At 41.7% G+C, this 25,175-nt stretch overlaps 1 protein-coding gene across 2 annotated transcripts in view; it reads left to right on the top strand.

Annotated features, from left to right (window-relative positions):
* LOC137424589 (plasma membrane calcium-transporting ATPase 2) overlaps positions 1–25,175 on the top strand; it is a 361,066-nt gene that overhangs the window by 244,343 nt on the left and 91,548 nt on the right. For both annotated transcript variants that reach the window (XM_068112185.2, XM_068112187.2), the window contains exons 7-13: positions 5,485–5,613; positions 11,107–11,157; positions 12,668–12,835; positions 13,543–13,757; positions 13,906–14,148; positions 15,657–15,752; positions 22,470–22,615. In XM_068112185.2, coding sequence (XP_067968286.2) covers positions 5,485–5,613; positions 11,107–11,157; positions 12,668–12,835; positions 13,543–13,757; positions 13,906–14,148; positions 15,657–15,752; positions 22,470–22,615 — 1,048 coding nt within the window. The remainder of the gene's footprint in view (positions 1–5,484; positions 5,614–11,106; positions 11,158–12,667; positions 12,836–13,542; positions 13,758–13,905; positions 14,149–15,656; positions 15,753–22,469; positions 22,616–25,175) is intronic.

The following is a 25,175-nucleotide window of genomic DNA, read 5'->3' as shown; positions in this document are numbered from 1 at the left end:
TGCAGTTTGAGCCCAATCAATCACTTCACTCTGTGACCACAAAAACAAACCCAAGAGGATCTTGATACCCATCAAATTATTCTGGACTACTGACATCGATTAATGATCTGTGCACCTCTAGTCAAACTGAGCATTTTCTATGCAAAACCTTGTAAAGGTATGATCACACGATTCTTATTTACTGCAAAATATTTGGTGTGGTGTATTTTGACTTATTCTTGGGGAAAATGCCAGTAACATAGAAATGGCCCCTTTATATGGTATGTGCCATGTGGAAAATTGTAGAAAAGAAGGGACATTCTTGGGAAAAATGCCAGGGATAAAGAAAAAGCCCCTTTTATATGGTACAGTCATGGCCAAAAATATTGGCACCCTTGCACTTTTTTCAAATAACTCACAATTTTATCTAAACATAAGTTGAAATTGACAAAAGTATTTGGTCTCCACAATTCTTTATTTCACTGCTAATATTACAGAACCTTTGTTTTTGATTCAGAACTTATATATGTCCTTTGAAATCAGAAAATGAAAAGAAATGGCATTGACAAAATTATTGACACCCTAGACTTAATATTTGGTAGCATGGCTTTTGGAACTAAAATTACTGCAGTAAAGCACTTCCTGTAGCCATGAATGAGCTTCCTGCACCTCTCTACTGGCAGTTTGGCCTACTCTTCTTGTGCAAACTGCTCCAGTTCTTCCAGATTTGAAGGGTGCCTTCTGATAACATTGCGTACGGTGGACACAGGAACATCAAGGTCTCTGAAGATTGACTTCTTGCCTTGAGATTGTCCATGCTTGGCTACAATCTTGTGTCTGACCTCCTCAGATAATTCTCTGGTTTTCTTTCTTTTCTCCATGCTCATTGTGTTACACACAGTGACACAAAACAGCAGAATGACTCTTTTTCTCTATTCAAACTGGTTGAATGAGTGAATTTTATATTGCAGGTACCTGCAACTCACCACAGGTGAGTTCAATTCCAAAGTAAAGGAGAATCACCTGCTTGAAATCTCATTATTTCTAACAACTTCTAAAAGGTGCCAATAATATTGTCCGGGCCATCTTTGGATTTCTGTGTGGAATAAGCTAAGATAGTGTTTTTTTTTCAGCTTTTTTTGTTTTGTTCCACTGGAAACCAAAGAAATACAAATGTGGATACCAAAAGATTTTCAAATATCAACAATTTTCTGGAAGAAATGGTGCATTATTTGAAAAAAGTGCAAGGGTGCCAATATTTTTGGCCACGACTGTATGTGCCATGTGGCAAAATATGGAAAAGAAGGGACATTCCATAGCTTGTAGAAAATGCGAAACAATAGAAAAGAAGGGACATTCAAAAAATCTCATGTGCCTGCTGGACTACCTTTGTGTTCTTAGGAGGAACCACGTAATGCTCCAGAAAAAATCATATAACTGGGCGCCCCACATATATAGGTTAAATACATTTATTTCTTCATGCAGCTGTATGAATCAAATTGGTGCCACTTTATATGAACTTTTTGTTAAACCTACTCCCTATCATTAGCATCCATTTCATTATTCTCCTTGTCTGAGGAGGTGCATAATACAACAAATTAGCATTGGTCAGATGTCTGGTATGCTTATTGGCACTCATAGTAGCAGCTCGGAACCCAGAAACTTCCATTTTTACATGGGTCTATGCACACGAGCAGTCTGTTCAACATAGGCTCCATGCCAGAGTGAAGTAATCGATACTGTTGATCTAACGTAGCCACAAAGCTGTCAAAACAGCACATTCTCCATGCATGCCCTATCCTGAATCCGGCAGGAGAGCATTTTCCAAAAGGGTCGTGATTCGTCATGTGACACAACAATGTCCAAAGACACCAAAACTGCCCTGTACGATCAAACATTTTGGGAAAAATATGCAAAGATTCCAGTCATTAAAGCCTCAAGTATCTACACTTTGTATGCATGTTGTAGTATTTGTCCATGAACAAATATTGAACACGTTGCAAAATAGAAAATAGTTGCATCGGACGAAACAAGTGCCTCCTGTTTCCATTAAGCTGGTATTCATTTTGCCGACCTCGGAAGGATGACAGGCTGAGTCAACCCACGCAGTGTTATTTAACGGCACGACAGGGGCTCAAACTCAAGACCCTAAGATCTTAAGCCACTCACCTTAGCTTTTAGGCCAACACAAGGCAAAAACATAAAATGATATAACCGAGTTCCATTGGGGTTAAACTATTGCCACGTTTTAGAAAAAGTTAAAACCTTTTTTTTTTTTTAAAGGAATAATCTCAAGTATTTTGTTTTTCTGCTTCTGTCGCTTCCATTTTGGCCACAAACCAACTCATCAACCCTTGTATTTTTGATCCCTTGTCGAGTTATGTGAATCAAATATGGTCGGTTACTTTGTTTCTTCATTTCATATATAAAATGCAATCAAATAATAAAGGTTGCATTATTTTAAAAAAATTCTTCCTGGGATGTTTAATGTTTTTGGAATGTGAAGGAATATTCCTGCATCCTTATTGTCATCATAGTCTTCGTTGTCACATGCCAGGTTCCCAATACTTTAGGGTCGGGGGCTCATGAGCCTGTATACTTGGAGCAACCTCTTCATGAATCGACTGGTCAGGCTTGACCACTGACTAGCTGAAACCCTCACTCAGAGCAGCCATAGGAATTGAACTCCACACCAATGAGAGCAATGCAACAAGGCCTCCTACTCCATCACCAAGCCTCTCCAGTTTCTGTATCCTTGAATAATTTCTGCCAACGTACTCCATTTTTCTCCTTTGAGAAGGAAGTTGAGGAAGCGATAAAAGCAATGAAGAGTAGAGAAGCGGGAGGCCGACGGGAGTTGTGGGAGATATGTTGAAGGCAGCAGGAAGTTGGGGTGTGAAGAGAATGACAGAGATCTGTAATCTGGTGGTGAAAGAAGGCCGCATTCCAGTGGTTTGGGAACTGAGTACCCTCGTCCCTCTATACAAGGGGAAAGGTGACCCTCTGGAGTGTGGCTCGTACTGAGCGATAAAGTTATTGGAGCATGGAATGAAGGAATTGGAAAGGGTGTTGGAGAGGAGGATAAGAAAGAAGGTGAAGATCGACGAAATGCAGTTTGGATTTATGCCAGTAAGAGGAACGACAGACGCGCTCTTTATTGTGAGGCAGTTGCAGGAGAAGTACATGGAGAAGAGGAAGAAGTTGTTTCTTGGGTTTGTTGATCTGGAGAAAGCATTCGATAGGGTTCCATGCGAAGTATTGATATGGGCATTGAGGAAGTTAGGAGTGGAGGAATGGTTGATCAGAGTAGTGATGGCAATGTACAAAAGAGCGCGCACAGCTGTAAGGACGAATGACGGGAACAGTGGTGAGTTTGAGGTGAAGGTGGGAGTGCATCAGGGGTCGGTACTAAGTCCACTACTATTTGTAGCTGTGATGGAAGTGCTGGCTCAGAACGTAAAGGAGGGTTTACCGTGGGAGTTGTTGCATGCTCTGGTGTTGATTGCGGAAAGCATTGATGGACTGAAGGAAAAGATGAACAAGGGGAAGGAATGTATGGAGACAAAAGGTCTGAAGGTGAATATAGGAAAGACGAAGGTGATGGCAAGTGGTAAAGCATGTGGTGAGGTGGAAAGAACTAGGAAGTGGCCGTGTGCTGTGTGCAGGAAGGGTGTCGGAGTGAACTCCATTCAATGTACAATGTGCGCTGAGTGGGTTCATCAAAAATGTAGTGGTCTGAGAGGTTCATTAACCAGTGTGGCAGCTACATTCAGATGTACGGTGTGCACAGAGGGAGCTGCAGATGGAGGAAATGTTGAGTTGGATCTTGGAGACGGTGTGAAGCTGGAAGGTGTGAAAACATTTTGCTACCTCGGAGACATGCTGAATGGATAAGGTGGATCAGACTCGGCAACGGTTGCGAGAGTGAGATGTGCATGGAAGAAGTTTCGGGAACTGAGTGGCGTGCTGATGAGGAGGGGAGTGTCGTTGAAGCTGAAGGTAAAGGTGTATGCTGCATGTGTGAGAAGTGTTATGATTTATGGGAGCGAGACATGGGTAATGAAAGTAGAGCAACAACGAAGGCTGGAAAGGGTGGAAATGCGAATGGTTCGGTGGATGTGTGAAGTATCGTTGAGAGAGAGGAAGACAAATGATGAATTGCGAAAGATGATGGGAATAGAGCCTGTGATTGATGCTGTGAAGAGAAACAGGTTGAGATGGTTTGGTCATGTGTTGAGGAAGGATGAAAGTGACTGGTTGAGAAGAGTGATGGAAATGAATGTAGAAGGAAGTAGAGGACGGGGAAGACCGAGAAAGACTTGGCTAAAGATGGTGGAAGAAGAAATGCGGGCAAGGGGGTTAACAAGGAGAGATGCAGAAAATAGGGCAAAATGGAGAAGATTGTCATGGGGACCGCAAGGCTAACCCCCGCTCTAGCAGGGAAAATGGCCTTAAAATGCATGTTGTTGTTGTTGTGTTGTACTCCATTTTTTCTGTATGGTGACTTAGTTTCCAAATGCCAGACAGCTGGGTGTATCTCCATTATACTCCAGTGCTGTAAATATATCTTATATCCAATTCCAGTCTCTTCTACCTCTCATGTCCCCAACGGGCTATTGAATCATTTATCAGTATCTCAGGTAGGTTGGCAGGATGTCCTCGACTCTACATCACTTCTAGGCCCGAGAGGAAATGTACACCCGCCTTTAAGCTGTCAACCTGGGTTCCAATCTCGGCCCAGCTCGAAACTCATCCCGGTGTTTTACAGTCAAGGTGATTCATCAATGTGTGCGTCGTCCCTCGGATGCATGTTGAGCTTGGCATCCCATCTGCCAGCATTAGTTTGGGGACGTTAAAGGTCCCACTGTATCCTTCACGAAGAGTAGGTGAGCTATCACCTTTACCTGAACAAATTGCAAGTTCCTGCCCTAACCTACAGAGGGCATTGCATCAACGTCATGTCCATGCCCTCAGCCATGGATGCTTCCCCACAGCCTCATGCTGCATACGCAAGAATAATAAGAATAGCTCAGGAAGGACAGAAGAGTGACATGAACATTGAGCGATAATAAATGTCATAATGAGTGCAAGTTGCCATTCTTCCAAAGCAAGTGCACCTGCAAGTGTAAGTTCAGTGATGGATTGCGTTGACACGATTGCTCTGTCAGCATTCCAAATCTTTCCACAGTTGGTAAATTGGTTTGAATTTGCCTACCTGCACTGGCCACTGCAGATTCTTTAAGATTGTGCTTGGACAATACCCACTATACATCACAGCATGGCAAGTGCATTGTCATATTGATAGATGCTTTCATAGTATTGCTCCATTGCCAATAGTGCAGTATTTTCTAAAATATCCCAATAATATGCCTTCATAAAGCACAGGCTGCTTTACAGTTTCGTTTTAAAAAGGCTCATGCAGGGTTGGAAGATTCATTTCAAGTTGTATGTGCCGTCCCAATACTTTTGGTAACTTAGTTTGTGTTGCTATGTCATTGTGCACAGGAACACATGTTATGGAAGGTTCCGGACGAATGCTGGTGACTGCAGTTGGTGTTAACTCACAGACGGGAATAATCTTCATTCTCCTTGGCACATGTGATGCAGAAGAAGATAAGACTAAGAAGAAGAAAGGCAAGTTTGACTTGGGCTACTAGTTCTTACCTTATTTGGGGGTCGTAGGGGAGAGTGTGGGTACCACCCTCTGGTTTGTGTTGTACAACATCCGGGAGTTTGATTATGTTTTTTGAGTTGTGTTCGGTGGTATTATGCAGTGGATATGATAACTCACCCACTAACTTCTTATGATAATTCCCCACTTTAACCTAAAACTAAAAACCCAAGTTGGAGGTGGCCATCCCAACTTAGTTAAACGTTCCCATAAACATAAAGTAATTAATTGTGATATTAGATGTGCGTCGTTATATGTGTATACATTTAATGTATGTGTATAAAAAAACCACCATTCCTTTGAGCCTCTGTTTTATGTTCTACCCTTTGGAAATATGTCTGTTGTTTTGGTGCTTTACTCGGCCGTTGGCACCAGTTTAGGTGCAGAAATGGCTTCGTTCCTGCTCAAGAAGAAAGGGAGAGGACCATACCTGACTGACAAGTTGTGAGGGGCTGTCCTCCCCAATCAAACAGGAATCCTGACCAGAGAGGAGGGGTGCGGCCCATCATGGATGACACACGGGGTGAAGGCTTTAAAAGCAGGTTTAGCGAGCGAAAAGCGAGGAGTTGTCCAGAATCAGCCTTAGGGGAAACCTGCGCTTCTTCGCCTGCTCCTGTCCAGCCATAGCCATGCCCTGCCCACGCTAGATACATGCCCCCTTCTCTCATCTGGACCCAGCCTCACGGGATGGGCCGTTTCTCTGCCGATGAAGGTGGGACTGTGCTGACGTTCAATCCTGTGGGATGGATTCCATGTCCATCTGCATTGATGGATTCTCATGGATTTCATCTGTCTTCTGCATTGTGGTGTCAGTGTAGGCCCAGATTAAGGATATAGATAATTAAGGAATCCTGATCATTAGTTTTTTCGTAGGCGCATTTATGCAAGCATTAGTCTCATTGGCTCACTCAGTTGTTAGAGACGAGGAGCATGGTACCAATTAGTGTAGCGCCCGACTTATTTGATGGTCCCATTGGCCCGGTATCGGAGTGGAAAGGCCCGTAATTCGGCCCGGGACAGCCGACCCAGCTAGCGCTTATGGTCGCGTTGAAGCCACCCGCCGGGATCACATAAGGCAACTGGAACAACCCATGCAGCTACAGTACGATAGTATTATTACGTGGACTGTCAAGAAACAAGAATTGTCGATTTGTTCTCTAAACTAAAAAAAAACGACTGGTTGTGAAATTCCAGCGTTAGTTTATGGAAGTGGGTTAATTGTGTTTCCTGTATACAATTTGTGTCGCTACTTGACTTGTACAATCATATTACATGAAATTAAAATGTAAATTAGGTGATTACATAGATCTGTCTGCATCGTATAATTTAAATGTAAAGTGGCAATGAGGTGAATGCTGCCATTGTAACACCACCCAGCTACCAAAAATATTCAAGAAGATATAGAACGAAAGTAAAGGAATGACTAAGGACTACGTTGTGGAGCTAGGTCGACAATTGTATTAAAAGTAGTTTGGTTATTACAGGTGGGAACTAGAACTGCACTCGGTAGAGCTCATACCTTCGCCAAGCTCAACAGTTTATGTTTTGTATCCCACTGATAGGCCGGATCTGGATTCGGACCTGAACCAAAATCGAATCTGCTTGTTCTTGTCGCCTAATCAACTATGTATCGTTTTTGGCCCTATCTCCCAATGGTGATGAATCACTTCAAAAATTATACTGGCCGGATTCGGATCCGGATCTTCACCAAAGTCTAATCATTTCATCCTTGTCACATACGCTACTGTGTACACCCGTAGGGGACTAATAAGGTGTTCCAGCATATCGCTCTTTTTGTTACATGTGGAGACAATGACTGAAAATTCGCTGCATTAATAGCCACAAGTTGTGCAAACTTTATGGTGTAAAAGTCCATTTTTAACAACTGAGCCGCTTATTAGTCCCCTACCGGTGTACACCGGAGGGGACTATAGGTTTGCACGCCGTCCCTCCGTCCCTCCGTCAGTCCATCAGTCCATCACGCAAAGAACAGTTTTCCGGACTTTTTTTTCTAAACTCTTAATGCTAATGATTTCAACCTTGGTACATGGTTTCCTCATGATAAGTTACAGATCAAGTTCGAACGTCACGACGTTTAGATCATTTTTGACAAAGTTATGGCACTTTAAACTTTGGGAATTCTGATAATTCTGATGATCCTTAACTCAATGCCATTTTAAGTTTTAATTTCCTTTAAAAAACAGTTTCTCTGCAATAATAGGACCGATTGAGATCAAATTTTCACCATAGGAGTGACTCTGTCTGTAGAATCTTTTAATGGTAATTATGACGTCACAGGTCACGTGGTTCGGCCGCCATATTGTTTGTCGTGAAAACACAAAAACCCCTTTTTCTCTGCAACGGCTGAACAGATCGAGGCCAAACTTTGCAGGCAGAATCGCATACCCATGACGAACAAAAAAGTCAGCGAGCATGACGTCATGCGTCACATGGTTTCAGAGTTATGACGTTTTTAAGCATGAACCTTTAAAACCGAGCTCCTCCCTCATTTTTGATCCAATCGAGGGGAAACTTCACAGATCTGTTCAGCACGTCAGTCCACTAAAATGTCCTTTTGGAATTTGCGATAGGGCACGTGGTTTGGCAGATATCGTTAATTAAACGAAAATATTTTTTTTTAAAAGAAAAGGATATCTCTTGTTTATTCTAGAGTTCTCCTCAAGCCACATCGCGTGCCCTCAGCCTCGTCTCGCGAACGTCAACAGCGCGACACAGCGCGCGCTTTCCGGAGGGGCGTAGCCAAGCCGAGCAACATATATATAATATATATACACATCGATCATTGATCGTGAACCGGAAAATATAATAAATTACTGATATTTAGCAACTCGAAAGGTTCTTTATCGACAACTTATTTTCTCGTGCTTCTGCTGACCTGTCTGCAAGGTGTATAAATCTAAGTCCCGAGTGCGAATCACAGGTGAGCCCGTCCTGAGGTAATTTGCGATTGGGAACGATTCAGAACCTGTGGGTAAATAACCCTGGGTAATTTCCCCAACAGTTTTCCGGACGACAGACTGCCGGTAGGGGACATGTTTTGCAACGCAATACTCAGAATGCTTGTTGTGCCAAGTCTTTCATCGGTTATATGTGGGGCGTTAGAATGCACTAACAGCAGGATGAGGATGCCATCGTTCCTACAATGAAATGTTGTATTTCAGGAAATATGTTGTATATTCATCTTTTAACTATTGGCAGACCCACAATGCCATAGAAAACAAAAGAACCACCTTTAGAGGCCATTTTCCCCTGCAGAGCAGGGGTTTGCCTTTTTGGGGCACCGTGGTCCCCTTTTTGAAGCAATATTTCATGGCCGGATGCCCTTCCTGCCGCAAACCCTGTTAGTCACCTCTTGTGATGCACAGGGAATTACCAGTGAACTGGTACTAAATTTTCCGACCTCGGAAGGATGACAGACTGAGTCAACCCCCCGGTGTTAATTCAGCAATTGACCGGAATTCAAACCCAGGATCCTCGGATCCCAAGCCGGCACCCTAACCGCTAAGCCAACACCAGGCTATAGACGCACAATGCCATAAATTATTAATTTTTTTTCAAATAGATTTTCATGCCTCCGCTGACGAAGTCGTCAGAGGCATTATATTTTCGGGTTGTCTATCCAGCTGTCCCTCTGTGCGTTCGTCTGTCTGGGTGTCTGTGATAGGTTTTCGTTACCGCGATAACTTGAGAACTGCTGAAAGTAAACTCTACTCTGCACATGCTGCTTCTGATGTCTCAACAATGGTTGGAGGTCCTCAATGCCAAACAGGAAATCAGAGCTGTCTCCCTTGACATATCTCGTGCTTGCGATACGGTCTGGTTCCCCGCCCTGCTCACCAAACTCTCCTATGGTATCCATGAAATCCTCCACACATGGCTTGCAGACTTCCTCACCGGTCGCAGTCAACGTGTGGCCCTGAATGGAATTCTCTCATCTCCCCTTCCTGTTCAGGCTGGGGTTCTTCAAGGCAGTGTTCTGGGCACTGTCCTTTTTCTGGTCTTCATCAATGATCTCTCTGACTCTCTGGAAAATCCTCTCTATCTCTTTACTGATGACTCCACGCTCTGCCGCTCCATATCCCAACCCTCAGATCGGCAGTCTGCAGCCTCTTCACTCTCCGCAGACTGGACAAAATCACAAACTGAAAGAAGGGAGAAGCTCGGTTTGTGCTCCTTTACCAAGCAGCCAGTTAGCGCTTGCTAAGCCAGCCGTTCGTTAACTGTTTTGAATGGAATGCTTGCTCGAATGTTTAAACTACTTGGTGATCTCTCCACGAGAAACTTGCTAAATGAACGCACACCCGATGTTCTTAAGATCCGACTATAGATCACCTGTCATCTACATACCCCAAAGAGGAATGACCCTTTTTTCCGCTCCCGTAGTGAGCGTGTGTACTCGTTGATCAAATTCGAGTCAACCTTTTGTTGGCATTGCCAACTTATTTGGACCCATATAAAAACTCATTTGGTAGCCTACCTGTACGCTGTCTGATCACACATTTGATCTCCTGTTGTGTCGAAGTTGATTCTATGTCGGTATATCTCAAAGAATCGTTTATATTGTATTCGCATTCTGTCCAACATGGATTGTATGGAATACATTAATCGATTATGAAAGACATGTGCAATGTGAAGTTACCTGTAATTATGAGATTAAGGTTTATACATTGAAGTAAGTACTATGATAGATACAGCACTTAAGCATGATTGGTCAAATGGCCTCTTCTTTTATTTTGAAGTTTTCCATAATAATTTGCTATCATTGTAATTTGCCTTTCGTTTTACTTGGCACATTTTCCTCGATGTCATGATTGCCTTTGAACCTTTGCCCACATAATGGGCAGAACTTATGGAGATGAGGAGGGATAAAGATTATTTGTGAAGAAAGAGGGAGGGAGAAGAGCAAGTGGTTGGGAAAATGGAGTGTTTTTACATTTGGGAATTTCGTCTGTGATAACATTTATCACTATTCCCTTTTTCCCCCTTCTTTTTGCATGTTGTACAATCAAAGAATATACATATGTGAGACAACAGACAGCCAAGTCAAGTATAAATTGTATAGCAAACTCTCAGTCCAAATCTTCTCTCTACCTCCTTTATTAAAGCAAGTGTCTATTACAACTACAAATATTTTTCAGGATTGTTTTTAAGAATTGCTATATGTCGTACCATCTTGGTCAAATCATGACTGCTGACAGAGCTGATCCACGGCAGCCATCCTCCTGGATGGAGGTGACACCTCACCTGATTTTGAATTTTGGATTTGTTTCAAAATGTTTGTCCACTTATAATTTCGGGATATCTTGTTTATTTTCAGCATCTTTCCACCTGTGCAAAGGTCCTTGTTGGAGGATAATGAATCAACCTTCCACATGGCCACAGTCTGTATGAGGCCACCGTCAATTGACATTCAACTGTTTTTTTTCCATCGACAGGGAAGAAGTGTGAACCAGCTGTGTCAGCGGTAGAAGCTGGGCGTAATAAAGGTAATTCTGTATAGTTTTCCTTTCCAGTGCCCTCACATTCGAGTTCGTACTGATTATTTGTACAGATTGTATCCTCTCTGTCACCTCTGTCAAATTAATCATTCACTTGTAAGGTGCATGCTTTGAATTTTCAATGAAAGATTGTCATTCATAATCCCCACGCTTTTTGAAAAAAAAAAATGGGGGGATGTTGTAATCGGCTCGGTATATATATATATTGTGTATATATATATATATATTGTGTGTGTGTGTATATATATATATATGTTTTTTTTTGTTGTTGCAAAATAAATGATACTTTTTTCCCCAAAAATGAAATGAAGTTTCAATCGGATGAAAATCCAACCAAAGGCTTTATTTCATTCAAAAATTAAAAACTCACGTTTAATACGCGTCAATATGTCCACCATTAGCTTCAGAAACCATTTTAAGTCGACTTTTAAAAGATTTCAGCAAAGACACGAACATTATTCGCAAATATGACGCAGGCAACGTGTGCGACACGTCATGATGACGCACGCGAAATTTGAATTCAAAAATCGCGGATATGTGGTCAATACAATCTGGGGGGAAAAAGTATCATTTATTTTGCAACATGTGGTCAATACAAAATGGGGGGAAAAAGTATCATTTATTTTGCAACATGTGGTCAATACAAAATGGGGGGAAAAAGTATCATTTATTTTGCAACATGTGGTCAATACAATCTGGGGGGGAAAAGTATCATTTATTTTGCAACACCCTATATACAGGGTGAGTCAAAAGTAGCGCTCGATTTCTGTTTTTTCGGCTTTCTGTTCTGTTTCTGTTCTGGCGAATTTTCCCCCGAATAAATGGTGAGATAAACATGTCATTCATTTATTTCTACCTTCTTGTACACTGTAATACAAATGGCAAACAAACAATCAACTGACAGAAATATATATATATATATATATATATATATATATACATATATATAAAAACAGAAATCGGGTGCTACTTTTGACTCACTCTGTATGCAATCAACATTGGGGGATGCATGAAATGTAACGATTTTTTTGATTTGCCCCCCCCCCCCCCCCGTTTATGCCGTCAGGGGTGGGTGGGGACATATGGTCACAGGGGTCTTTTCCTTTGATTTAGCTCAAAATTTTATATTGGGTCTTTTCTGGTGGAACTTTTTGCCATCTTTCAACTTTACTTGAGGTAGGAAGTGTGGGGATTTGTGATGCGCACCATCAATTTCACTCTAGTTTCATAGTTATTAGGATTTGTAAATGCATTGCATTGGTTTTTTGTGTGAAGGTGTTTCGCAAAATTCAATGAGAATGAATGCAATATAAAAGTCAATTGATTTGTTGGCATAAGATGGGGTTGCTTAATATCATGATTAGGCAGAGATGTACTGTTAGGCATGCAAAAGAAGGTTCTGTCGTAGAAACTGTTGATTGAGGACAATGTTGGTGTTTTTGTGAGAATTGTGTGCAGCAAAGTCACCTTGAGATTTACTTTGCTCTGTTGTTTTCAGGGAAAGCCGCAGATGGAGCGGCACCTGAGGAGATGGAAACGTTGCGTGGAAATGAGCGCGCCGAGACGGAGGAAAGTTCAAAGAAAGTCCGTTCGTCGACCACAAAGAAAGAAAAGTCCGTCCTGCAAGGAAAACTTACAAAGCTAGCTGTTCAGATCGGCAAAGCCGGTATGGTGACACAGTCCTAAATTATACCAAGCCTTGATGAATAATGATTTTAAAATTTCATTGGTTGGGGATATAGAGCAGACGTTGAGGGCTTTGCTTAACGTTTGTTCTCCTTGTTGTAAAAGGATCAATTCTTTTCTACTTCTTTATGAAGTAATAGGATGGATTACCTGGTGCTTGGTGCAGCCCATTGGGGAGGGGGGAGGGGAAGGGGTGGGAGGGGAAGAGGGGATACACAGCGCTTACCTGGATAGGTGAGATTTTTCCACGGGTGTTTTCGGGTTGTGTTAGACATTGTAATGTTATGGAGTTATTGGCTTCATGAATGCTACCTTTTGCCTGCGGACCAGCGGCAGCGCTACCTAACCCCACATCCCAATATACACTTCATAGCAGTCTTTGGTGGCCTAAAATACAGATGTCGAGGCCAACATGTGGTAGCTTATACCGTGGTCAGATTTTTAAATACCTACACCCAATATTTTGAGCCACAAGGTGTTATGATTCAGCCGTAAAAGAATAACATACAAACGCACATAAACACTTGAAATTATTTATTACAGATATTTTGCCGACTTGGTCACTGGCATTTGTGGTATTTATTTGTTTATTTATTTACCTTTCCTGTTTTTTTTGCCAACAAGCTAAGCTTAGCATTACCACATTTGCCTTTCTCTCTTTTTCTGTCTTTATCCTTGTATCGCCAGGTCTTGTAATGGCGTTGGTGACCGTTGTAATCCTCATCATTGTCTTCGTCATTGATACATTTGGTACTCATGGTTTACCTTGGCAAAAAACATGCACACCCATCTATATCCAGTACTTTGTGAAGTTTTTCATCATTGGGGTCACCGTGCTTGTGGTTGCCGTGCCAGAGGGATTGCCACTTGCTGTCACAATCTCCCTCGCCTACTCTGTGAAGGTATTGTTGCGGACCATGTAGAATCAAGGCATTGAGGATATATATATATATATATATCCTTTTTTCTTTTTGATGTAATATGTTTTGTGAAGCGAGGAAATATTTATCAGTTACTGTATCTTTGTCTCTTTCTCTCCTTTCTCACCAGAAAATGATGAAGGACAATAATCTGGTACGCCATCTAGATGCATGTGAGACCATGGGCAATGCCACAGCTATCTGCTCAGACAAGACGGGCACACTTACCACCAATCGAATGACAGTTGTGGAAGCTTACATGGTGGAAGTGCATCATAAAAAAATTCCAACTCCAAATGATATACCAGAAGTTACCTTGGACATACTCGTCAATGGAATTTCTATTAATTCAGCATATACCACAAAAATCCTGGTATGAAAAATTTGCCTGGCATCTTTCCTCTGTCTCTTCCTTATAAATTGCATCCCATTTCCTCATACCCGTATCTCTTCAACCTTACATTTGACCTGCTGCCTTGCTCTCACCTCTCTCCACTGTTGTTGCTCTGATTGATTGATTGATCATCCCCATGCATTTTGAAAAAAAAAAAGGAATTGCAATGGGGGGGAGGAGGATTGCAATCGGCTCCATCTGTCTGTCCCAAACAGTTGGGCAAAAATTCGCCATAATTGGTAGTTAAGATCACCACATTGCAAGAGCCATATCATTTTTGGCTCCGTCCCCTTTGGTGGGGTCAAAAGATCAAATAACGACAAATGGTTGAAAAAAAATTGCAGGCACATTTTAAAATGAAACGTATATCCAATCAACATTTGGAGACACATTACATATGTAGTGATTTTGTTTTTGGATTTGACCCACCCCTCCCCCCTGGTTCATGCCCAAGGGGTTGAGGTTACAGGGGTCAACATGGGGAAAAAATGTTTTAATTCAAAATTTGATATTGGGTCATTCCTGGTGGAACTTTTTTCCATCTTTCAAACATTGTTCTAAGTAGGAAGTGTGGGGATTTGCGATGGCGCCATCAACTTCGCTCTAGTTGCAACTTCTTTTCCCCTTCACAAGGTTCCCCACTTTACCTCTCCCTATGTATTCAATCTTTGACATTTATTGACAAACTAGTAAAAAAAAAACATCAAAAATGATGGGTTGGAACAGTTTATTCGACGGTGCAGCCTTGTCAACATGCCAAAGTCTGAAGCCTCGGCCTACTGTCAGGTGTGCTAATATATTCTTTATTTATTAGATGTCCAACAGACGTAAATGAATACTCGTTTTACTCTGCATGCATTACACATCACATGTAGTGAATTTCACCTCCTTGTGTCTTGTATTTATTGTTATTTTAAAAAAACGCTTCTGTACACCGCCCTTGAGGCTCGGTTTGCAAGCCACCGTCTACAATTCCAATGGAAGACATATAATTACCCTTTTATGGAAAATGTTTTTCGAGTTTGTTTTATCCTCAAAAATAGTCCATAGTGAACACACATTTGTGTTAAAAGATTGGATTTTAAAACCTACCCTTATGAAGGGGGGCAGACATCTGGACAAACACACAAACTGATATTGTATTTTATATGGTAGATTGCAAAAAAACAATTACCATAAGATTGTCCTCTTCTACACTTTCAACTGCCCAATGAGCCTTTCATAGTTTGGTAATATTTTGCCTCCCTTGCTTGTCTTTGATGTCTATATGTTGTTGATTTCTCTTCTTACTTCCCCTTGACCTCATTACTCCTGTTGAAGTGCCTGTATGCCTTTTGTCTGCTTGCTCCCCTCAGTCCTACTGTCGGTTTGTCAGCTATCCTTTTTGTCAATTCAGCTTTTCTATGAGCCTTGTAACATGCAGTGAAAAAGAAAAGATAAACTGTCCTGCTATCTCCCTCTTTAACACCGCATGTCCATCATTGCAGGAACCAGAAAAAGATGGTGGCCTCCCACGACACATTGGTAACAAAACGGAGTGTTCCTTGTTGGACTTGGTCAAGAAGCTCAGTCGCAGTTATGAGGTACACAATCTGCCTGCATTCCTTTCCTAAATGGCTGGGAAATAACGTTTACCTTTTTTTTTTTTTTGTAATTTTAAAAATCTTTATTTATTTTTCAAATCTCTGTTTTTGGCCGACTGCAAGCATATTGTGTAATTATTTGGCTTTGAAGTCACTTATGACTACAAATTAGTGGTTGCTTCCTGGAGGGCAGATGGAAGGCATGAGGCTAAAAATAGTCTCCACTGCAGGTATCGTGGAATTCCTGATTCACGGAATCACTCCAGGTATAAAGATTTGGTTTGTTCCTCAATTGCTCTCCATCTTCAATGAGCTGCATTATTTATGTGGGATATCAATGCATTAATTGAACGTTTTATGCTTTTAAATATTAATGCCAGTAAGTTATTTCTTAATTTTTTTAAACATTTCGAATAGACGCTACATTTTTGCAAAATAATACTTTCAACTTTTCGGTGTTAGGATAGTTCATGTGGTAATATGTTCATCATGTAGCTTTGTAGTCATTTGGGTTAAATGCTTGACAGTATTAGGCCTATTCTGATGAACTGCTGTTCAGATGCAGTGCCAGCATGGAGTGTTGAAGCTCTATATCCTTCAGTTATGGATGATCAGCTGTGCTGTCAGAATTTAGGTTACATTAGTGTATGATGAAGGTCTTTTGGTAGAGATGATCTTTAAAAGGCGTGTCCAGTGTCGACCAGTTGCCAGGCCAAATTTGCTGCTTGTATAATTAGCAATACCTGCAGTCGGTGGGATTGCCGGCACATTTGTGGATATATGGCACAAGCATGATTGACGAAATGGCCTCCTCCTGTGTCTGACTTACAGAAATGATTTATGTCATAATGTGATTGCACATTGTTGTGGAGGCTTGCACATTGTTGCAATGCCAGCAATAGCTCGCCTACTCTTCACAAAAGACACTAGGATTTTTAACATCCACCAATTAATGCTGGCAAAAGGGACGCCCATAGTTTAATGTCCATCTGAGGGACACACTGTCTGCGAAACACCAGGATGACAGTTTATAGCTGGACGAGATTCAAATCCAGGTTAGACAGCTCAGAGGCATGTGTGTGTACCTCTAGGCCATCCTGTCAGCCCTATTGGCATCTCCAGAAAAAAATATTTGGGGGCATGGGTGCCCAAGCTTGTGCTTTCATGCAACTTTTGGATGGTCATGATGTTTGTTTATGGTGCAAGATTATTTTTATAACAATGATAGTTACGAGCATGAAGGAGGTGGAAATTGTGTGGTTGGAGGGGGAATTGGGTTGGAGTGTTGAGTGGAATAGACAAGTGTTAAAATGTTTCGCCATTACACAATGTTTTTATACAGCATGAGATTTACGGTTTGATTAAACTTAGTTGGGTTAGTAAGTAGATTATTGAATGGTTAATTCCCCAATTTTGTCTGAACACCCAACAGCAGTCAAAATAATGCAGCTTCAAATAGTAAGACTAATTTCATCATGTCTTGTTGCACAGCGCTCGATCTATCCTTCTAGTTGCCCTTACCAGAGGAGAGGGTATTGCTTTTGTGTCTGTTTGTCTGTTTGACTGTACAGAACGTTAGCATGTGTATTAATTACATTAGACCCTTTATAAGACCTCGAAAATCATTTAGACCCTTTACAACCCTAAAACACTATATATATACAGGGCTGTATATACAGGGTGTCCCAACACCTTAGCCACCCCCCTGCCCAGCCCAACGTAGGAGAGGTAGGGAGAAACCACGAATAGGGGGAAAAAGCTTTATTATTCGACATCTCATGTGCACAGTTTCAAAGCTTTGCTTCAATATTTGGTGTGCCCACCGCCCGCCGACCGAACTGCCTCCAAACGCGTGGGGTAGGATTCCAAGAGAGACACAAACAAGTCACGATCGAACTCCATTTCTTCGAGGACGTTAGTCAAAGCGGTGAGAAGCTCTTCCCTGGTGTTCTGGAGGCATTGTTCAACTCTGTCCTTGAGTATCGCCCCCAAATGTTCACAGTCGTTGAGGTCAGGCGATGCTCCCGGCCACTCATCGTTTCCGAAAAAGTCGACCTTGTTCGCCTTCAGAAGATTCTGGGTCGCCAGTGCGCTCATGCACGGGGCTCGGTCGTGCAGAAACGTGGTCTCCTTGATGCTGAGGACATTTTCTGGTTTCCGTAAGAATGGAATAACATGGCGGGTCAGCACAACGTCTCGGAGGTATTTGCCGTCCCATGATTGTCCTTGCTCTTTGATGACCCACATCAGCCTTTTCGCTGTGAACATCAAGAAGACGCCAACGCACCGTGCTGTCTTCGATTTCTCTCGAATCTTGAGTTCTTGTGGAATGTCATCATTGTGAAGAGCCCAAATTCTGTCGTTCTGGAAGTTGGGACATCGAGCCTCATAAATGAAAAATTCATCAGAAGGGGCCAGGAAAAGAAAATCATCAGAGGTCCACCCGCTCAAAAACTCACAAAACCACATTCGATCCTCGACGTTCTTCTCCGTCAGCTTCGGTGCTGGAATTTGGTGAAAAGCCTTTGCACCAATGGACTGAAGGAACCTGTGGATACTTGATAAGCTCTTCTTCTTCCCTCGAACCCGTTCAATCTCCTTTTGGAGCCCTCGAATGCTTTTCTTCTCCTTGGCAAGCGATTCAATGATGATATCCCTGCTTTCCTGAGACAAACATTGTGCTGTCTGTTCGGGCCGGCTGTCCATCTCGCAATCGAAGGGATCATGGTTCCAATTGCGTTTGACGAAGTCCTCAGACCTGTTCAGGTACTTGGCAACCCAGGATCGGGATATGGTTCCCAGGGTCTGATCCCTGGCGACTCGGAACGCGATAGCCATGATGCGGCATATCCACCTTTTCTTCTCGGAATCACCCGACCACGACATCACTTCACAAAATTTGCAACAGAACAAGAAAGGCTCATTAGATCATTATGAAATTTGGTATTTAAGATGTCAAATGAATGATCCTTCCCGCTATATGCCCGCCATTGTACAGTGGCGACCCAGTAGAGCTGGGCAGGGGGGGAGGGGGGGGGGGTCAAGGTGTTGGGGCCTGATATATATATATATATATATATATATATATATACACACACAGGTCCGTATATATACAGGGTGTTTCAAAAAGAGGGATGCAACTTTAAACGTTTATTTACAAAGAAACAGAAACCTCAGGAACGTGAACCAAACATTTCATGAAAGCTTATGACATGATATTTTCTATCACTGATTGCTATTGCAGTGAGTCACTGCTAGAGTTAGTGAGAGCCCAAGGTCTGAAATTGGCATTTATGCAAAATCCTTGTAATTGACATTATCGATGTGTGCCACTCCGCGGTTCAGACAGGCATTGATCCTGACTCCAAAGTTCTGTCCAACTTTCCTGCAGGTCTCATGTGGCACTGCCTGCAGGTAGTCTGACACGTCCTGCTTCAGATCATCCAGTGTGGCAGGGCGGTTGATGTATACAGAGAGGCACCCAGGGCAACGAAGCGGTTTCTGAAGAGCTGCTGCATGAAAGTGATGGTGTCACCAGCTGCAAGCAGGGGTGCAGCATCCTGCATAAACCAGGTCATGCTGAGCTGGTTTGGGGTGACCTTTTGGGCTCGATCATTATGGAACTTCTGGAGCAAGGCCCGGTAGCACTCACTGTTGATCGTCACCATCCTGCTGTTGTCATTCTCAAACCAGTAATGTCCTAGCATTCCACATCTGGCATTGAAGGCGCTGCAGCATGTGACCTTAGGCCCTTTCAGGTACCTCTCAGTGATCTCCGCAGGTGGTTCTGTCCCCCAGAAAATGTTGTTGTGGTTGTTGATTTAGTCTCATACCACAGAGCCACCACTTTTGTCTTCTGCTCCACTGTAAATGGCATAGTTGAGCTATGGAGCTAGAAATCCCAGGGAACAAATACCACAATAACTCCACCAAACCCCGAAAAGGAAAACAGTACAGGTCAAAAAACAAAGAAATGGCAGGAAGTCGAAGTTGTATCAATCTTTTTGAAACACCCTGTATATTAGTGCTGGTTGAAATTCGAAAGTGAACTAGAAAAGAGTGAACTTTGGACAATGAGCTGTTGAATGTAAACGTACTTAATGGCTGGATGAATCAAATTCAATTTATTTTGGAACTATGTGGGACTGTGGGGGGGATTTTGACCAGATAAATGAGTACGTTATTTTGTTGACATCCAGTTTCCACTTAAAACTTCAACTAAAATTGTTATAAAAATGTAATATCACCAATAAAAAAAACCACATTTAGAGGCCATTTTTCCCCGCAAAGCGGGGGTTGGCCTTTTTCGGGGACCGTGGTTGTTGTTGTTTTTTGGTCCCCTTTTTGAAGCAATGTTTTACGGCCGGATGCCCTTCCTGCCGCCAACCCTTTTTGTCGCCTTTTACGACAAGCAGGGAATTACCAGTGAACTGGTACTCAATTAGCCGACCTCGGAAGGATGACAGGCTGAGTCAACCCCCCTGGCGTTAATTCAGCAATCGACCGGGATTCGAACCGAGGATCCTGGGATCCTAAGCTGGCACCCTAGCCGCTAGCCCAACACCAGGGCTAATACCAATACCAATACCAATAATATCACCAATGGCTAATACCAATAATATCACCAATACTACAAATAAATTTGTACAAAAGAAATGCTTGGAATATGATTGGTGTAAATCATGACGACACGACAACTCATGTGCTGCACAATTATTATCCTCAGTTAAAACAAGCCCGCACCTTTGTAGTGACCTGTGGTGTGAGGCGAGCGTAACGAGCTGATCCACGCTAGTGTGTATATCTGTGCAGTGTCTGTCTTGTCTCATCATGTCACTGAACTACTCATTCAAACTTTCGTGAAGTCGTAACAAACATCTGGTATGCCCCTACCTCTTCCGTATGTATGTCCTAAGAGTTTTATTTATTTATTTATAAGTTTTTGAATTTTTTTTTTTTAAACTTAAATGTTCAACTTCAATTGCTGATAAAAAATGTAATATCATGTACATTACACATACATTTGTGCAAAATAAATATTTGTATTATGATTGGTGTAAATCATGACAACACAGCAACTCATGTACAGTCATTATCCTCATTAAAACAAGCCTGTCTCTATAAGGCGTGTTATGAGGTGTTTTGAATTGCACAGCAGGAGTTGGTAATTTCGTGGCAGTGAGGTATTTTTGATAATGTGGCATGCATGTGGTGGTGAGGTGTTTTGAATTATGTGACGTATATCTTGTGGTGAGGTTTTTTGAATTATGTGTGGTGTTGAGTTGTTTGGGATTACGTGGTGGTGAGGTGAAGTATTTAATATACGGTACATATATCTGTGCAGTGTCTGTCCCGTCCCGTCATGTCACTGAACTAATCGCTCAAACTTTTGTGAAATCGTCCCAAACTTCCAGTCTGCACCTACCCCTCCTGTGTGTATATGCTGAACTGCTAAAGGGTTCCCTTTTTAATATATATTTTTTATTCCTTCAACCTAAATCTTCAACTTAAATTGCTTATAAAATGAAATATCACGAATATTACAAATACATTTGTGCAAAATATGTTTGTATTATGATTTGTGTCAATATTGACAACTCAGCAACTCAGGTGCATTCATTATTCTCAGTTAAAACAAGCCCGTTCATCTGAAGTGACGCGTGGTGAAGTGATCTTATTTATTTCCTTTCTCATCTGGGCAATATCTCAGGCACCTTTTGAGCTAGGAAGCTGATATTTGGACATGACAATGACCATGTGATTTGGCTGTAAAGTGTATTTTGTTTTATTGATTGATTAATTAATCGATTTATTATTTCATTTTTTGATTAAGTAATTAATTTTCAAAAAGTTATAGATTCGGATGAAGCAGTGGTTGATTCGGTATGTCTTTAGCCAATTAAGAAATTAATTATTTTCTGATTATTATTTATTTATTTTAATTGCACAATTAATTAATCAGTCAATTGTTGTACACAGCTCCCTCCCAATTCCGTCTCCATGTCCTGTGCTGCGGCATTGCCGGGCACCCAGGGTGCTCCCAATGTAGCGTGCTGGAGGGTGTGTTATTTATTTCTTTGGCATGGAGGCAGTGTACTTTGAATGCATCTATACTTGTGATCCTATTTTTTTTAATGTTCTGGGATATTTTGTTTCAACGGTGCAGCCTCGTAATCGTGCCATATTTTGAAGCCTCGGCCTAGCGTCAGGTGTGCTTATATCCTCTATTTATTAGACATCCTACGGATGTAAATTAACATACTTTTTACTCGACGCACGTTGCATATCACGTGCATCGAATTTCACCTCCTTGCATCTTGCATATGTTGTTATTTACAAAAATCGCTTCTGTACACCATCCTTGAGACCCGGTATGCAAGTCACCGTCTACAAATTCCAATAGAAGAGATGTAATTACTCTTTTATGGAAAATGTTTTTTGAGTTTGTTTTATCCTCAAAAATAGACCGTAGTGAACACATAGTCGTTTTAAAGATTAGCCTTCAAAGCACTATTCAAATCGTCCTGATGAAGGGGGACAAACAATTACACAAATACACACTGTTTTATATCGGTGCATATAAGCTGTTGCAATACTACTCGAGAAGAACTGTGGCAGTAACCTTAACGAGGCAGCATTACAGCCAACCCAAGTTTGTGATAATGTCTGTTTGATCGCTGAATAAATGAAAATCTCGCCTTCTTTTTTGCGTTGCAGGCTATACGTAGTGAGGTTCCTGAAGAAAGCCTCTGCAAGGTGTTCACCTTCAATTCTGTCCGGAAGTCAATGAGCACCGTCGTGCGGATGCCTAATGGAGGTTATCGCCTTTACAGCAAGGGAGCATCGGAGATCCTGCTCAAGAAGTGAATGATTCGAGCTTGGTCTTGGGGAATACATTGGTTTGGAAGTACATAAGCGAGTTAAAAGTGGAGTCCCTGTGTATTAATAAACCTTTCATGTGCCTTTCATTCTTTAGCAACAACGATATTGAATATCAGAGCAAGTTTTCCAATGCTCAGGTTTTCATGACTAATGGCCCAAATATTTCCTTGATTTGGCACAAAAATGTTTTCTGGCTTTTCGCATACCAATTTGTTTTTGATGTAAACTGATTTATTTTGTGTACCCCTCTCCCTTTTTCGAAATGCCTATGTGATTTCATGCACTCTTTCTCCATAACCGTGCAATATACAGGTGTGACAGATTTCTGCCATTTGGCAGATTTCCTTTCTGGTCTTGCACCCTCTGCTCTTTCTGTGTTCTGTCCCTGCCAGGTTCCTGCAGGGTGCACGCGGTCCATCATCAACCCCCTTCTTCTGAAACTACCTAAATCCAGGATCACTGCTCACCCTCCAATAAGTCGTTCCTCTTTTATCCATCTGTGGAACCAACTTCCACATCCTCTTCAATGTCATTCCCCCCTCCAGGTCTTCAAGACAGCTGTTCACTACCATCTCAGATTTGTCCTTCCCAAGCTTCTGTACACCATCCTTCCAAATTTCCAGTTTTTCTTTTCTCAGCATTTCCTTTCGTATGCATCTTGTCCATCCTATGTGTCCTTTCCTGTCTTCCACTCCTCCCTGCACCCATTATTTGTCCAATTCTCCCCCTATTTTATCCTTCACCTTCTCCCATCCCCACCTATCTCTACTGTTCCTTTTGTTACGTTGCATCCTGATCCGTTCAGTGTTCTAGCTCTTCCACGATCCTTAACTCTGTATACAAAAAAGAAAACTTGTTTTAATTTTTTAATTGATGAAACGCTTATTGCCACTGAAGGTGGGCAGAGGTTATGTTTTCACCCCTGTCTATCTGTTTATTTGTCTGTGAATAGGATATCTCAAAAACTTGTGGACATATTCAGACGAAATTTGGTGGTGATGTTGTGTGTGTAACATGGACAAAAACATTCGATTTTGGTGAAGATCTGGATTTGGATACTATAATTTTTGAAGTGATTCTTCACCATTGAGAGTTAGGGCTAAAACGATATATAACTATATCTCGAAAAGTTATGAACTGATTCGGATGAAACTTGGTGGGCAGGTTGGGTGTATGACAAGGACCAATCGATTCTATTTTAGTGAAGATCCGAATCAGTTTCCGGATACAAGAATGTTTTAATTTTTTAAGTGGTTCTTCACCATTGAGAGACGGGCCAAAAAAACGATACATAGCATATTTCAAAAAGTTGTGGATGGATTCGGACAAAACCTGGTGGATGAGTTGGGTAGGTGACAAGAACAAGCTGATTAGATTTTGGAGGTCCGGATCCAGATCCGGCCTATCAGTGGGATACAAAACGTAAACTGTTCAGCCTGGCTGGTAGTCTTCCGAGTGCCGTTCTTGTTGCATTATGTTGTTTTTTCTTATTTTCTTCCTGACATGAAGATGTTGTGAACTGAGGGCTCTGAAGTCATTGTTCAATATGCATAGTCAATTTCGAACTTCAAACGATATATTTTACTTTGAGTTATCCTTTTTTTAAATCCTTTATTACTCCCACCAGGGAGTAATGCATTCGATCGTGTGCGTGTGCGTGTGCGTGTGTGTGCGTGTGTGCGTGCGTGTTGGTGTGTTTGTGAACAAGATATCTGGAAAAGTTCTGAACGGATTTGGATGAAAGTTGGTGAGATGATTGCACTTGGGATAAGGAAGAATTGATTAGTTTTTGGTGAAGCTCAGGATATTATTCTGGATCCAGGATGTTTTTTTGGGAATTTTCTTTTCTGTTTTCCTCTAAAAACCATTTTCTCTGCAATAATTGGACTGATTGAGAGCAAATTTTTACCATAGGAGGGACTCGGTCTGCAGAATATTTTAATGGTAATTATGACATCACAGGTCACGTGTTTCGGCCGCCATATTGTTTTGAGTGAAAAACACTAAAATCCAAGAGGTGGTGGGAGGGTGTTGGAGGGTGTCCTGGCTCCCGATTGGTGGAGCCTGTTACCCTGCCCCACAAACTCCCCCGAAGTTCCTCAGGCCCTGATTGGTGGAGTGTTGTTATAGTCTTTGGTCTGTCTTCTGTCCTTCAAGACTTTAAATCAATTTGTGGATGCAATATTTGTGCATCTGCCTGGTAAATGACCTGTCTTTCCCCTCCCCAACGCATGACATACTAACCCCAAATAAGGGGAAGGGGCTAAAATAATGGTCTGCTATGAAAGAACTATTCTGTATGGTGGTTGCCATTACTTTTTAGTAGTTTCCCAAAACTGCAACAGTATACATAGCAATATATGCATTAATTATATTAAGATATATTTTTCATAAACTTGAGCCTTTGAATTTGTTTTTGCTGTTATTGAAAATTTCTATTTGTCTAATTAATATTGTTTTTCAACATTTGCAAACCATCTGGTTGAATCATTTGTATTTCCTCTGTTTTGTCTTTAATTATGGTGCTTTGACTTTTTTCAG

The sequence above is a fragment of the Myxine glutinosa genome, chromosome 4, assembly GCF_964187855.1.
Source record: "Myxine glutinosa chromosome 4, kmMyxGlut1.1, whole genome shotgun sequence".
Classification (NCBI taxonomy): domain Eukaryota; kingdom Metazoa; phylum Chordata; class Myxini; order Myxiniformes; family Myxinidae; genus Myxine; species Myxine glutinosa.
This window is presented reverse-complemented; position numbering and strand designations above follow the sequence as displayed.